General features: G+C 63.4%; 1 protein-coding gene across 1 annotated transcript; it reads right to left on the bottom strand.

Moving 5' to 3' along the window:
- Positions 1-1,794: 1,794 nt before the first annotated feature.
- On the bottom strand, positions 1,795-13,146 carry SSBP4 (single stranded DNA binding protein 4). The gene is made up of 17 exons (XM_085040335.1): positions 12,991-13,146; positions 11,369-11,441; positions 11,200-11,261; positions 10,345-10,429; positions 7,290-7,379; positions 6,760-6,819; positions 6,597-6,666; positions 6,422-6,492; positions 5,422-5,489; positions 5,295-5,340; positions 5,157-5,192; positions 5,009-5,063; positions 4,619-4,689; positions 4,433-4,511; positions 3,980-4,008; positions 2,486-2,587; positions 1,795-2,165 (listed from the first exon to the last, which is right to left on the bottom strand). Exons 1-17 carry the CDS (start codon positions 13,044-13,046, stop codon positions 2,136-2,138), a joined length of 1,083 nt encoding a protein of 360 aa, XP_084896461.1. The 5' UTR covers positions 13,047-13,146; the 3' UTR covers positions 1,795-2,135.
- Positions 13,147-13,720: the final 574 nt, after the last annotated feature.

Genomic DNA, 13,720 nt, shown 5'->3' with positions numbered 1-13,720 from the left:
TCGCTTCACTTGGGGTTTGGGGTCCCTTCACCTGGTTTTAGGGTCACTGCACTTGGGGTTTGGGGTCCCTTTGTCTGGTTTTGGGGTCACCCTCATCTGATCTTTGGGGTTGTCCAAGTGGGTCATGAGAACTTCACCTGGATTTGGGGTCCTTTTGTCTGGTTTTGGGGTCACTTCACTTGGGGTTTGGGGTCCCTTCACCTGGTTTTCAGGTCCCTTTACTTGCTTCTCGGGGTCTCCCTCACCTCATTCCTCTTCCTGCAGTTTTGGGTTCTTCCTCACCACACTTTTGGGGTTCCCTCCCCTGGTTTTGGGGTCCCTTCACTTGGTTTTCAGGCTCCCCCTCACCTCGTTCCTCCTCCCATGGTTTTGAGGTCTTCCTCACCCGGTTTTGGGTTCTTCCTCACCTGGTTTTGGGTTCCCCCCACCCCCAGCGAGACCCAAATATCGTCGCCTTCTGAAAAAAAATCAAATTACATTTATTGATGCGGGGTGGGGGTGTCGGGGGAGAATCGTGGGGTGGTTTTTGTTTTTTTTTTTTTGTCATTTTAGGGCTTTTTTTTTTTTTTCTTTTTTCGCTCTTTTTGTATTTTTCTTTTTTTTTGGTTTTTTGGTTTTTTTGAGGGAGGGATTTTTTTTCCATTTTGTTTGATAAGCAATGTGGGGAGGGGCTCCAAAGGCTTAGAAATGAGGGGGTCCCTACACAGAACGACTATGCCTATGGGGGCTGTACAGGGCTGGGGGTCCGGGGCGGGCATTTTTGGGGGTTCTTTGGGGTGGGGGAGGGCAAGGAGGGGGGGCTTTGAGGTCCTTTCTGTTATAAAAGAGGAAAAAAAATCATCCAAAAAAAAAGAAAAAACCAAAACAAAACAAGAAAAAAAAAACCAAAAAAAAATCCCGAAAAAACCCAAAACCACACAAAAAAAAAAAAAAATTCCTTCATATTAAAGTGGTCCCTGGGGGGGTCGGGGGGGCCCCGGTCTGGCGCTCGGGGGGGGCCTGGGGGATCACAGTGCTGGCTGAGCACACAGACGGGGCTGGGGGGGCTGAGACCCCCGGCTGGGGGGCTGCTCTGCGCTGGGATTTGCCCTATAGACCCTTTTTGGGGTGCTCCATATCGGGGGGGGAATATGGCTTGGCCCCCCCCGCTCCTTGCCCCTCCCCCAGCCCAGCCTGGATTTGGGGAGGGGGCTGCACTCGCTCTGGGGGGGCTGGGCTGGTCTGACCCCCCCGGGGCTCTGGCTTGGGGGGCACTGGGAGAACTGGTCCCAGTACTGTGGGGAAGGGTCAACCCCAGTGCCGGGGGGGCAATAAATGGGGTCCCAGCACAGTTTGGGGTCAATCCCAGTGCTGGGGGGCAATAAATGGGATCTCAGCACATGGGGGGAGAAATAATTGGGGTCCCAGCACATTCTGGGGGTCAATCCCAATGCTGGGGGGACAATAAATGGGGTCCCAGTGCTGGCGGGACAATAAAAGGGGTCCCAGCACATTTTTTGGGGTCAATCCCAATGCTGGGGGGACAATAAAAGGGGTCCCAGCACATTTTGGGGTCAATCCCAGTCCTGTGGGGGGGACAATAAATGGGATCCCAGTGCTGGGGGGACAATAAATGGGATCCCAGCACATTTTTGGGGTCAATCCCAATGCTGGGGGGACAATAAAAGGGGTCCCAGCACATTTTTTGGGGTCAATCCCAGTGCTGGGAGCACTCCCAGTTTGGGGGAATTGCGAAGGGCTGGAAAAGGAAGATCCCAGTGCTGGAAAATGGGGGGGAACCCCAATTTTGGGGGGGGTGGGTGAGTGGGGGGGCAGCGAATAAGTCACATGACTTATTTCTAATCATCATTATTATTTCTTTTCTTCTTTTTTTTTGTTTTTTTTTTTCAGTTTTCCTTTCCCGCGCTCTCTCCGCTCGCTTTTTAGTGTTCGTTCAGAACCGAAAAAAATAACAAAAAAACCCAAAAAAAAACCCCAGGGGTGGAACTGGTGGGGTGGGTGGGGGGGCTCTGGGTGGGGGTGGGGGGACACGGGGTGGGGCTGATCATTAAAATTAATGAATTAATTTTTTTTTTTGTTTTTTGTTTCGGTGGTTGGGTGAGGGCGTCTGGCTGTCGGCGGCCTCGGCGCGGGGCTCACACGCTCATTGTCATGCTGGGCGAGTACTATAGAGAGAGCGGAGACACCACAGCGTTAGGGGGTCCGGGGGGCGTCCTGGGGGGTGTCCTGGGTGGTGGGGTGGGGTGACACGCTGCTGTCCCCCCCCCTTCTTTCGTCACGCCTCGGGGCCGCTCGGCCACGCCGACCCCGCCGGCGGGATTTGGGGATTTGGGGACACAATTTCGGGGGGTCGCCAGTGGGGTTTGCTGCTCGCTGAACCCCCCCGTCCCCGGCCGCCGCCGCCGCCGCGACCCCCCCGGGCCCCCCGCCCGCCTCGCCGCCTGCCCCCCCGGGGGTCCGCGGGGGTCCCCGCCGGGTCCCTTACGCTGTCGCTTTGGAAGGGATTTAGGAAATTGCTGCTCAGCTCGGCGTCGTCCCGAGGGGTGCCGGGGGGGTTGCTCAGGGCCCCCAAATTACTGGGGGAGCTCTGCGGGGAGAGGGGAGAGAGAGAGTTAGGGGGGGTTTGGGGGGGTTTGGGGGGTGGGGGGCAATAAATGGGGTCCCAGTATATGGGGAATCCCAATAAATGGGGGTCCCAATAAATGGGGTGCCAGTGTGTGGGGGTCCCAATAAATGGGGTCCCAGTATATGGGGGTCCCAATAAATGGGGTGCCAGTGTGTGGGGAATCCCAATAAATGGGGTCCCACTATATGGGGAATCCCAATAAATGGGGTCCCAGTATATGGGGGATCCCAATAAATGGGGTCCCAGTATATGGGGGTCCCAATAAATGGGGTCCCAGTATATGGGGGATCCCAATAAATGGGGTCCCAGTGTGTGGGGATCCCAATAAATGGGGTCCCAGTATATTTGGGATCCCAATAAATGGGGTCCCACTATATGAGGGATCCCAATAAATGGGGTCCCACTATATGGGGGTCCCAATAAATGGGGTGCCAGTATGTGGGGGAGAGGATAGAAATAAATGGGGTCCCAGTATATGGGGAGGTCTCAGTCCATAGGGTGGTCCCAGTATATTGGGGATCCCAATAAATGGGGTCCCAGGAAATGGGGTGGGGGGCAATAAACGGGGTCCCAGTGTGTGGGGGGCTCAGTTCTTGGGGTGGTTGAAGTACATGGGGGGTCCCAGTATATGGTGAAGGACAATAAATGGATCCCAGTATAGGGGGGGTCCCAGTGCACGGGGGATCCCAATAAATCCCAATAAATGGGATCCCAGTATATGGGAGGGGAATAGAAACAAATGGGGTCCCAGGGTGTGGGGGGCTCAGTTCTTAGGAAGGTCCCAATATATGGGGTCCCAGTATATGGAGGGTTTAATAAATAATGGGGTTCCAGTATATGGGGGGAGAATAAATAAATGGGGTCCCAGTATATGGGGTGGGGGGCAGTAAATAGGGTCTCAGCATGTGGGTGGGCTCAGTCCACATGGTGATCCCAGTGTATGGGGGATCCCAATAAATGGGGTCCCAGTACATGGTGGGGGGCAATAAATGGATCCCAGTATAGAGGGGATCCCAGTGTATGGGGGATCCCAATAAATCCCAATAAATGGGGTCCCAGTATATGGGAGGGGGACAGAAATAAATGGGGTCCCAGTGTGTGGGGAACTCCCATTGTATGTGGGATCCCAATAAATGGGGTTCCAGTGTAGGGGGAGTGTCAGTCCATAGGGAGGTCCCAATATATGGGAGGTCCCAATAAATAATGGGGTCACAGTATATGGGGTGGGGGGCAATAAATGGATCCCAATAAATGGGGTCCAGGATATGGGAGGGGTGCACTGCATGGGGGGACACTGCAGAGTCCCAATAAATGGGGTCCCAGCCCCATGGGGTCCCAGGGTCCCCAGCTCACCTTTGGCAGCCCATCCATGTCCCCGGAGCCTGCCAGGATGACAGTGGGGCGTTAGTGACACCCCGAGCCGTGTGTCCCCCCAAACTCTGTGTGATCCCCCAATCCATGTGTGTCCCTAATCCATGTGTCCCTAAACCATATGTGTCCCTAAATCATGTGTGTCCCTAATCCATGTGTCCCCCAAACTGTGTCCCCAATGCATGTGTGTCCCTAATCCGTGTGTCCCTCCAATTCATGCATCCCCCAAACTGTGTCCCCCAGTCCATGTGTGTCCCCTCAGTCCCTGTGTCCCCAAAGCTCTGCATGTCCCCAAATCCGTTCCCCATCCCAATCCCTGTGCCCCCTGAGTCCATCCAGCCACAGATGGGGCTCACATCCAGCAGGATGGGTGTCCTGAGGGTCCTGGGGGTGCTGGGGACACAGGACACTCGCTGTCCCCAAGGTGTCACCCACCTAAGGATCCGTTCATGTGGTGTGGCTCCATCGCGCTCATGCCGCCCATGGGTCCCTCGGGTCCTGGGCCCATTGGGAACTGTGGGGAAAGGGGGGTCAGCAATGGCAGGGACCCCCTGACCCCAATCCCTGTCCCCATCCCTGTCCCCGTCCCTGTCCCCATCCCTGTCCCCATCCCGCACTCACGTTGGGCCGGTTCCCCGCGGGTCCGATGGGGTTCATCATGGTGTACATGTTCTCACTGGAGTTGGTGGAGTCTGGGGGGAAAACCACACGTGGGGGTGAGTGTGGCACCCCTAAACCCTGCTCACAGCACCCCCAAATCCCAGTCACACCCTAAAATCCCACCCAAACACCCCAAAACCCTACTCAACCTCCCAAATCCTACTCACACCCTAAAATCCCACTCATACCCCCCCAAATCCCATTCATAGACCCCCAAATCCTACTCAAACACCCTCAAATCCCACTCAAACACCCCAAATCCCATTCATACACTCCCAAATCCCACTTATATGCCCTCAAATCCCACTCAAACACCCCAAAATCCTATCCAACCTCCCAAATCCCACTCACCTCCGGGGCTGGGCAGGATGGGGGTCCCGGGGGGGCCGCCGCCCCCAGGAGGGCCCTGGAAGGGAAGAAGAAGAAGATGTGGGGTGGGTTTGGGGGGTCACAGTGTCACTGCAGTCCCTCCCACCCCAAAACAAACCCCAAAACTCACCACGTAATTCCCAGGGGATGAGGAGGAGTAGGCGATCTGGGGGGACAAAAGGGGGTCAGCATGGTGGGGGACAGGGGGGCAGCACCCCCATAGGACCCCCACAAGGTATCCCACCCCACCCCAAATCCCAAAACTTACGGAGTTGGCGTTGGGGTTGGGCCAAGGCCCGCGGCCACCGGGACCCCTGGAAGGCAATGGGACAGTGAGGGGTGTCCTGCTGCTCCCGGGGGGTTTATGGGGTGAGGGGGGAACACGGGGGTCTTACATGTTCATGGTGGGCATTCCAGGGCCGGCCAGAGAGCTGGGGGGAGGGCGCATCCCAGTGCCATAGCTCTGCCGGGAGAGGGGGGTCAGCGGGGCTGGGACAGCCCTGGCACTGTCACCAGCCCCACATCCCTGTCCCCAATCCTGCATCCCTGTCCCCAATCCTGCATCCCTGTCCCCAATCCTGCATCCCTGTCCCCAGCCCCATATCCCTGTCCCCAGCCCTGTATCCCTGTCCCCAATCCTGCATCCCTGTCCCCAATCCTGCATCCCTGTCCCCAGCCCTGTATCCCTGTCCCCAACCCTGTATCCCTGTCCCAAATCCTGTATCCCTGTCCCCAGCCCCATATCCTTGGCCCCAATCCCATATCACTGTCCCCAATCCTGTATCCCTGTCCCCATCCCTGTTGCCAGCTCCATCCCTGTCCCCACAAGCCATCCCCATCCCTATATCCCCATTCCCAGTCCCATCCCTGTCCCCATCCACATCCGTATCCCTGACCCCATTCCCGTATCCCCAATCTTATCCCTTTATCCCTGCACTACACCTCTGTGTCCTTCTGTCCCCATATCCCATCCCCATTCCCATTCCCATATCCCTGCCCCTGCCCTATTGCCATATCCCACACTCCCAGTATCCCAGACCTGTGGCCCCATTCCCGTCCCCATATCCCTGTCCCTGCCCCATCCCCATATCCCTGCCCCATTCCCATTTCCATTCCCATCCCCATATCCCTGCCCTATTCTCATCTCCCTGCCTCATTCCCATCCCCATATTCCCTCATCCCATCCCCATTCCCATCCCCATCTCCCTGTCCCATTCCCATCCCCATATCCCTGCCCCATTCCCATATCCCATCCCATTCCCATCCCCATATCCCATCTCCCTGCCCCATCCCCATCCCCATATTCCCATATCCCATATCCCATATCCCATATCCCATATCCCCATCTCCCTGCCCCATTCCCACATCCCACCCCCCAAACCCCACACCCCCTACCTGTGGCCCCATTCCGGCCATGCCCCTGGGGGGGTTCATGCGCTGCATTGGGCCCCCCATGCCAGGATGCCCTGCACAAACCGGGGAGGGGGAGATGTGAGACCCCCTGAGCCCCCCAAACCCACCACGGGGTCCGGGGGTGACACCAGGAGGGGGACAGGGACCCCCAACTCACCCTGTGACCTCGCAGCCGGGTCCATGGCGTTGGGCAGCAGCGGCTGGGAGCCGGGGACACCCACGGGGGGCTGCAGACAGGGGGGCAAGGGTGGGTCAGGGGGCTGGGGGGGCTCTGCACCCCTTTTTTGGGGAGGGGGGAGTCCCGGCAGCGACCGCCTCACCTGGTTGGGCATCCGGAGGGGGGGCCGGGGGCCGCCGGGGTAGCGGGGGGACATGAAGGGCTGCAAGAGAGGGGGGTTTGGGGGGTCAGATGGGGCTGGGGGGGGTCGGAGTCACCTTGGGGGGGTCGGTGTCACCTTGGGGGGGTCCTGGGGGGTTGTGAGGGGGCACCCCGAGGGTGGGGGGACAGAGGGGGGACACCCGTGGGAGCCTCGGAGAGAACACAGCAGGGTATGGGTTGGGGGTTTGGGGGGCTGTGACCCCTTGGCGGGGGTTTTGGGGTGACTGTGACCCCTGAGAGGGTGATTCTGGGGACGCTGTGACCCCTGTGACCCCCTGGGCGGGAGTTTTGGGGTGCCTGTGACCACTGGGAGGGTGATTTTGGGAGATTTGTGACCCTGGGGAAGTTTGGGGGGACTGTGATTTCCCTTTCTGGGGGTATGGGGGCACAAGGCTGTCCCCAGCCTGGGTTTGGGGTGGCCTGGCAGGTGTGACCCCCCAAAACACGCCGAGGACACGCATGGCTCTGTACCTGGAAGAAGGCGGGGGGCACGGGACCCCCAGACATGCCATCCCCGGGGGGCAAATTCCCCATCACCGGGCTGGGCGCTGCCGCCGCGCTCTGCGGGGTGGAGAGACATCAGTGCGGCTTCGGGGTGTCCCCATTGTCCCCACCGCCATCCCCATCACCCCCAGCCCATCCCCGGGTCCCAGCTCGCCCCACACTCCCCTCCCAGCCCGGCTGGGGGGTCCGGGGGGCGGGCAGGAGGCCCCCAGCCCCGCGCTCCGGCCAGCCCCGTCCGAGGGGAGCTGTTAGGGGAAGGAATGTGGCTCCTTTCCGGCTCGGCCCCTGAGCCACAAATGGTTTCAATTTGGAGGGAAGCAGGGGAAGGGGGAACCCCGCGCTGCCCCCTCCGCCCGGGGGGCCCCCAGGCTCGGTGGGGTTGGGGGTCCCGCTGTGCTTTAGGGGCAGAACCAGAGGGTGGGTGGGGCTGCTTTGGGGACGGGGATGGGGACGGTGACACTGCCATGGACACGGGTGACAGTCAGGTTTGGGGTGACGCCAGGAGCCCAGGGACACCCTAATGGGGGTCTCCAGCCTGTGGGGCATCCATGGGGGTCCTTGGGGGTCCCAGGCCATGTCCCCTCTTGGGGACACCCACTCCTGCCCCAGACACAGTGACAGTGACACACTGGGGCCACCGCTGCCCCCCAGCTCCAGCCCCATGGGGGTGACAGCACTGCCCCCTCAAAGCAGGGACCCAATGGGGACCCCCAGACCCCCCCTCACTCAGCGATGCAAAGCTGAGTTGCCATGGCAACAGGTTGGGGAGTTCTGTCTCCTCCCTCGGGCTCCAGGTTGGGGAAATTGGGGACAGGGGGACATGTGGGGGACAGCTTGGGGGCTGCTCACCCCAGACAGACCCCAGACCCCGCTGTGGGGTGGCTGCTGCCAATCCCCCCCAAACTGTGCCCAGGCTGGACCCCCCGTGTTGTGGGGTCACCAGGATGCTCAGGGGGGTCCCCATGTGCCTGGGGGGACAGTGGGGATCACCCGTGGGGACATGAGGGGTTCTGGGACCCCCAGTTCAGCCCAGCCGGGCACTGGGATGGAGCCACGACCGGGTGGGACACCCCGGTGGGGCGGGGGGGGGCCGTGGGGTGCCCCCCCAGCGCTCCCCAGCTCTGCCAGGCAGCAGTGCCATGGCAACGTGGCCTGACCCGCGCCATGTCCCCGGCGTCACCGTCACCGCACCGGCAGCCTCATTAATTCCAGCATGGAAATCAGCTCTGCGCAGCGCCGGGGGCTGGGGGCGGCGGGGGGCGGGGGGGGTCCTGCTGCAGCCCCCGCGGCGCCGGCGCAGCCTCGTGTGGCCCCGAGGGACCCCGAGGGACCCCGCGGGGGTGAGGGGTGGCCTGGGGGGCAGCGTGGGTCACACAGCGTGCTGAAGCCGTGGGGTGGTGGGTCATCCTGCAGCCCACGGTGTCCCCACTGCACCTCACGGTGTCCCCACGGTGTCCCCACGGTGTCCACCCTGGTGTCACTGTGTGTCCCACAGCCTCCTGCATCCCACAGCCTCCTGCATCCCACGGTGGCATCCTACACGTCACAGCATCCCACATCCTGTGGGACTGTGGACCCTACAGCATCCCACAGCATCCCACAGCCTCCTGCATCCTAGAGCATCCCACAGCATCCCACATCCCACAGCACCATGGATCCCACAGCATCCCACAGTATCCCACAGCCTCCTGCATCATCCTGCATCCCACAGCATCCTGTAGGACAGGGACCTTGTCTCATCCTGCATCATCATCCATCCCACAGCATCCTATGGGACCGTGCATGCTGTATCATCCTACATCACCCTACAGCATCCTGCATCCCACAGGATCCTGTACCCTGTGAGAGATGGACCCTGCACCATCCTGCATCCCACAGGATCCTGTACCCTGTAAGAGATGGACCCTGTATCATCCTACATCCCATAGGATCCTGTGGGGCCATGGACACTGCATCATCCTACATCATCATCCCATAGGATCCTGTGGGACTGTGGACCCTGCATCATCCTACATCGTCCCACAGCATCCTGCATCCCACAGGATCCTGCATCCTGTGGGACAAGGACCCTGTATTATCCTACATCCCACAGGATTCTGTGGGGCCATGGACCCTGCAGCATCATCATCCCACAGCATCCTATGGGATCATGGACTCTGTTTCATCCTATATCACCCCACAGCATCCTGCATCCCAAAGGATCCTATGGGACCATGGACCCTGCTTCATCCTATATCAGCCTACAGCATCCTGCATCCTATGGGGCCATGGACCTGCTTCATCCTATATCCCACAGGACCCTGCTTCATCCTATATCCCACAGGATCCTGCATCATCCTACATCCCACAGCACCATGGACATCCCAGCATCCCACATCCCAGGGACCACTCCCCATCCCGGGCACGGTGCCCCCTGCCACCCCTCCGTGTCCCTCTGTGCCCCCAGCCCTGGCAGGAGCAGATATAGGGACACTGGGAACACCAGGAACACCGGGAACACTGGGAACACCGGGAACACCGGGAATACTGGGAACACCGGGAACACCGGGGGCTGCTGACTCTGTGCCAATGACTGACCCCAGAGCTCATGCTGGGAAGGAGCAGAGCTGTTCTGGGGGGTCCCCTCAGTGTGGGGGTGTCCCCTAAATGTGGGGTGATCCCCCCGAGCCCCAGCCCCGCGGTGACCCCAGGCCACAGGGTGGACACTCCTGGCTGGACACTGAGAGCCTCACAGTGCCCACAGTGTGGGATTAGGGAAGGTGAGGGGGGAGGGGGGATGTCCCTGTCCCCTGGGGGGGGTCACAGTGGGGGATGGGCACGCCAGGGCACGCCGGGGTCCCCAGGGGGGGTGACACTGAGCCAGGCCCCCAGGGATTAACCCCCCCGCCGCCGCCCCGTGAAATAGGTCACCCACAGAGCCGGGGCTGGCGGCGTGCAGGAGCCCCGCCGGGGGGGTCCCGGTGGCTGGGGGGGGTCCCGGTGGCTCGGGGGGGCTCGGACCCCCCCATCCCGAGGCACTCACGTAGTCATGGAAGGCTTTGGCCTCGCTGGAATGCTCGCAGGTCTCCCGGCGGTCCGGAGCGGCGCAGTACAGATCCCAAAAAACGCTGGGAAAACCGGGGTGGGGGGGGCAGCGGGTGAGGATCCCCCCCCGATTTACACCCCTGTCCCCCTCCTCCGAGCCCCACGGCCACGCTGGTGTCGCCGGGGGGGGTCTGGGTTGTGTCCCCCCCCCTCGGCCGGGGCCTCCCGCTCCAGCCTGCCGCCTGTTTTCCCTGGAAACGGTCGCTACGGCCCGAGCCCAAATTCCTGGGACTTTACATCAGGCTGCAGCATCCTGGGGCGGGATGGACCGGGGGGGTCCTGTGCCCGCGCCCCCCGCCCCGGGTGGGGGCAGCACGGCGGTTGGGGGTGTTTCGGGGTGTCCCCCCCCGGTTTGGGGGTGCTGGCTGAGTGCCAGATTAACCCCCAGTTAAAGGGTGGGATGGCATAGAGCCCCCCAGTGTGTGTGACACCCCCAAATTAGTGCTGGTCCCCCTGAGCCCCCCAGAAGGGATGTCCCCCCACATGTCCATCACCCCCCGGGGGGCTCTGCTGGGGGGTCCAGCCCCGGGGCTGTGAGCCCCCCCAGCTCCTCACTCAGTGCCAAATTGGATCCATCTGGAGGAGCCAGGCGGGGGGGCCGGGATGGGAGGGGGAAGCCCCCCGAATCGCTGATGGGAACAGCAGAGGGACAGCTTTACGGGGTCCGAGGTGATGTGGGGGCAGAATGGGGCGGGGGGAAACCTCCCAGCCCCTTCCCAACCCCCCCGCCGTGGCAATAGGGGGGTTCCCCCCTTGTTCCCCCCCTTTCTGACCCCCCCGGACCCCAACTCACCACCACCAGGAGTGCAGGAAGCCGGGGGGCTCCCCCAGAGTGATGTTCTTCTCCCATCGGATCTGCGGGGAGGGAAAGGGGAGGTTCAGCACCCCCCGGCCGGGATGGAGCTCCAGGACCCCCGGAGGGGACAATGGGGGGGTTTGGGGGTGCTGTCCCCCCCCCTTACCTCCGACAGGAAGGTCTGGGCAGATTTCTGAGCCCCCACGTGCAGCAGGTACTCGTAGACGTAGAGCGCCAGCCTGGGGGGACAGGAGGGGACAGGGACAGGGGTCAGGGACCTGCCACCCCCGCGGTGTCACCCCCGCGGTGTCACACCCATGCCATGCACCCCGAGGGACACGGGGAGCGCTCAGCACGGAGCCCCCCGTTAATTAGTGCAGAATTAATGAGGGAGATTCGATGTCACCTCCCTGCGAGGGACCCCATGGTGACACCGGTGACACCGAGTGACTCCCACCGGTGACACCGAGTGACTCCCACCGGTGACACCGCACACCCTCCACAGTAACCGGTTCCCACGGTGGGGTGGCTCCAGGACAGGGTGTCTCGGACATGGGGAGGGGACACAGACCAGCACAGGTGACACAACCCACGCAGGATGTGGCCCTTCGGCAAAGGCCACCACGTGTGTCCCCTCGCAGGGGACACTCAGGGACCCGCCGGGCCTGGCCCCGGTGCTCCATCCCCTCCCGGGAGCAGCAACGGGACCTGCGGGGACCCCGCGGGGGAGCAGCTCTGCGGGGACCGCGGTGGCCTCGGGCACTGGGACCCAGCGGGACAGGGACAGCCGGGAACGGAGGGGCGACAGCCTGGGGACCAGGGGGTGACACGGACCGGGAGGCATCAGCAGCCCCGGTGCCATTCCGGTCCCCCCGCTGCCCCGGGGATGGCTCGGCCGGAGAGCTCCCGGTGCCCTCGGGAATGCTGCGCACCGGGCACAGCCCGGCTCCCGGCAGCCCCGGTGCCATGGCGGGTCACGGTGCCCTGGGGGTGGCAATGCCCGGGGGATCATCGCGGTGCCCCGGAGGATGGCACAGAGCGGGGGGCACAGCCCGCTGCCCGGCGGTCACGGTGCGCTCGCGGTTCCCGGTGCCCCGGGGGATGCACGGAGCGGCGGGATCATCCCGGCTCCAGGTGCTCCGGGGGTGCCGCGGTCGGGAAAGGGGCAGCCCGGTGCCCCCGGGGATGCCGCAGACCGGGGGGATCATCCCGCTGCTCCCGGTGCCCCGGGGGATGGCAATGCCCGCGGGCACATCCCGGCTGCGATCGCGGCTCCCGGTGCCCCGGGGGATGGCACGGACCGAGGGGGATCACCCCGGGTCCCGGTACCCCGGGAGATGTCACGGAACGGGGGGATCACGCCGGTTCCCGGTACCCCGGGGAATGGCACAGATCGGGGGGAACCATCCGGCTCCCGGTGCCCCCGCAGCTCCCGGTGCCCCGGGGGATGGCACGGAGCGGGGCGATCATCCCGACTCCCGGTGCGCCGGGGGATGCCGCGGCTCGGGGGGATCAGCGCGGCTCCCGGTGCCCCCGGGATGCCGCAGAACGGGGGGCTCATCCCGGCTGCCGGTGCCCGGCTGACCCCCGCCAGCTCCCGCTGCCCCGCGGCTGCCGGTGCTCCCCGGCGGGGCGGGGCCGGGGGGTCCGCCCGCCCCCCGATCTCCCCCCCGCTTTCCCGATCTCCCCCCCCTTCCTTCCCGCTCCGTCCCCGCTCCCCCGGCGCCCGCCCCGGCAAAAACTTCCGCGCCCCGGCCGTCCCCCGCCGCCGCCCGGCTCCGCACTCACTTCTCGCGGGCCTGGCCGTCCGAGGGCACGCCGGAGCCCTTGCCCTTGGCGTACATGGCGCGGCGGCGGCTGTCAGCGGCCCCGGGCCCGGCCCCGCGCGGCCCCCGCCGCCCCCGCCGCCCCCGCCGCCATCCCGGCCCGGCCCGGCCCGGCCCCGCCGGCTGCGGCCGCGCGCCCGAGGGGGAGCTTGAAACCGCCGCGCCCCCCCCGCGCGGCTGTTCCGGCAGCGGCGCCACCACCCCCCCCGCGCCGCGCGCCGCGCTTAAAGGGGCGATGGCGGCGGGGGGAGGCGGTGGGGACCGCGCTGAGGAGGAGAGGGGTGGTCGCGGAGAGGGGGACACGGGGGACACCGGGGACACGAGGGACGTGAGGAGCGGTCACAGGGTGGACACGAGTGGGACGGAGGGACGCGGATGTGACAAGGGGACTCGGGCCCGAGGGGGTGGGCGCGGGGGACGAGGGGACACGGAGGGGAGGAGTGGGCACGGACACGGGGGACACAGGCGAGGGGGTGGGCATGGAGGGGCAGTGACACGAGGGGGGTGGGCGTGGAGGGATGGGGACACGCGGGGGATCAGGGACACGAGGGGGTGGGTTAAAGGGGCAGTGACACGAGGGGACACGGTGGTCACGGAGGGACACGAGGGGGTGGACAGGGACACGGGGGATACGGGGGGTGGGCGTGTGGCAGGGTGGACACGGATGCGAGGTGGTGGCAGCGGAGGGACAC

The sequence above is a fragment of the Lichenostomus cassidix genome, chromosome 28 (assembly GCF_008360975.1).
Source record: "Lichenostomus cassidix isolate B80296 chromosome 28, HeHo_3.0, whole genome shotgun sequence".
Classification (NCBI taxonomy): Eukaryota; Metazoa; Chordata; class Aves; order Passeriformes; family Meliphagidae; genus Lichenostomus; species Lichenostomus cassidix.
Note: the sequence above shows the minus strand (reverse complement) of the source record. Positions and strands in the feature narration are given on the sequence as shown.

Excerpts from the sequence above, each read along its gene's own strand:
- SSBP4 (XM_085040335.1), bottom strand. The coding sequence starts at position 13,046 with ATGTACGCCAAGGGCAAGGGCTCCGGCGTGCCCTCGGACGGCCAGGCC. Across the intron at positions 11,262-11,368 it reads CCCAGACCTTCCTGTCGGAG|ATCCGATGGGAGAAGAACAT; the intron begins GTAAGGGGGGGG and ends CCCTCCCCGCAG. Across the intron at positions 4,690-5,008 it reads CATCCTGCCCAGCCCCGGAG|ACTCCACCAACTCCAGTGAG; the intron begins GTGAGTGGGATT and ends TTTTCCCCCCAG.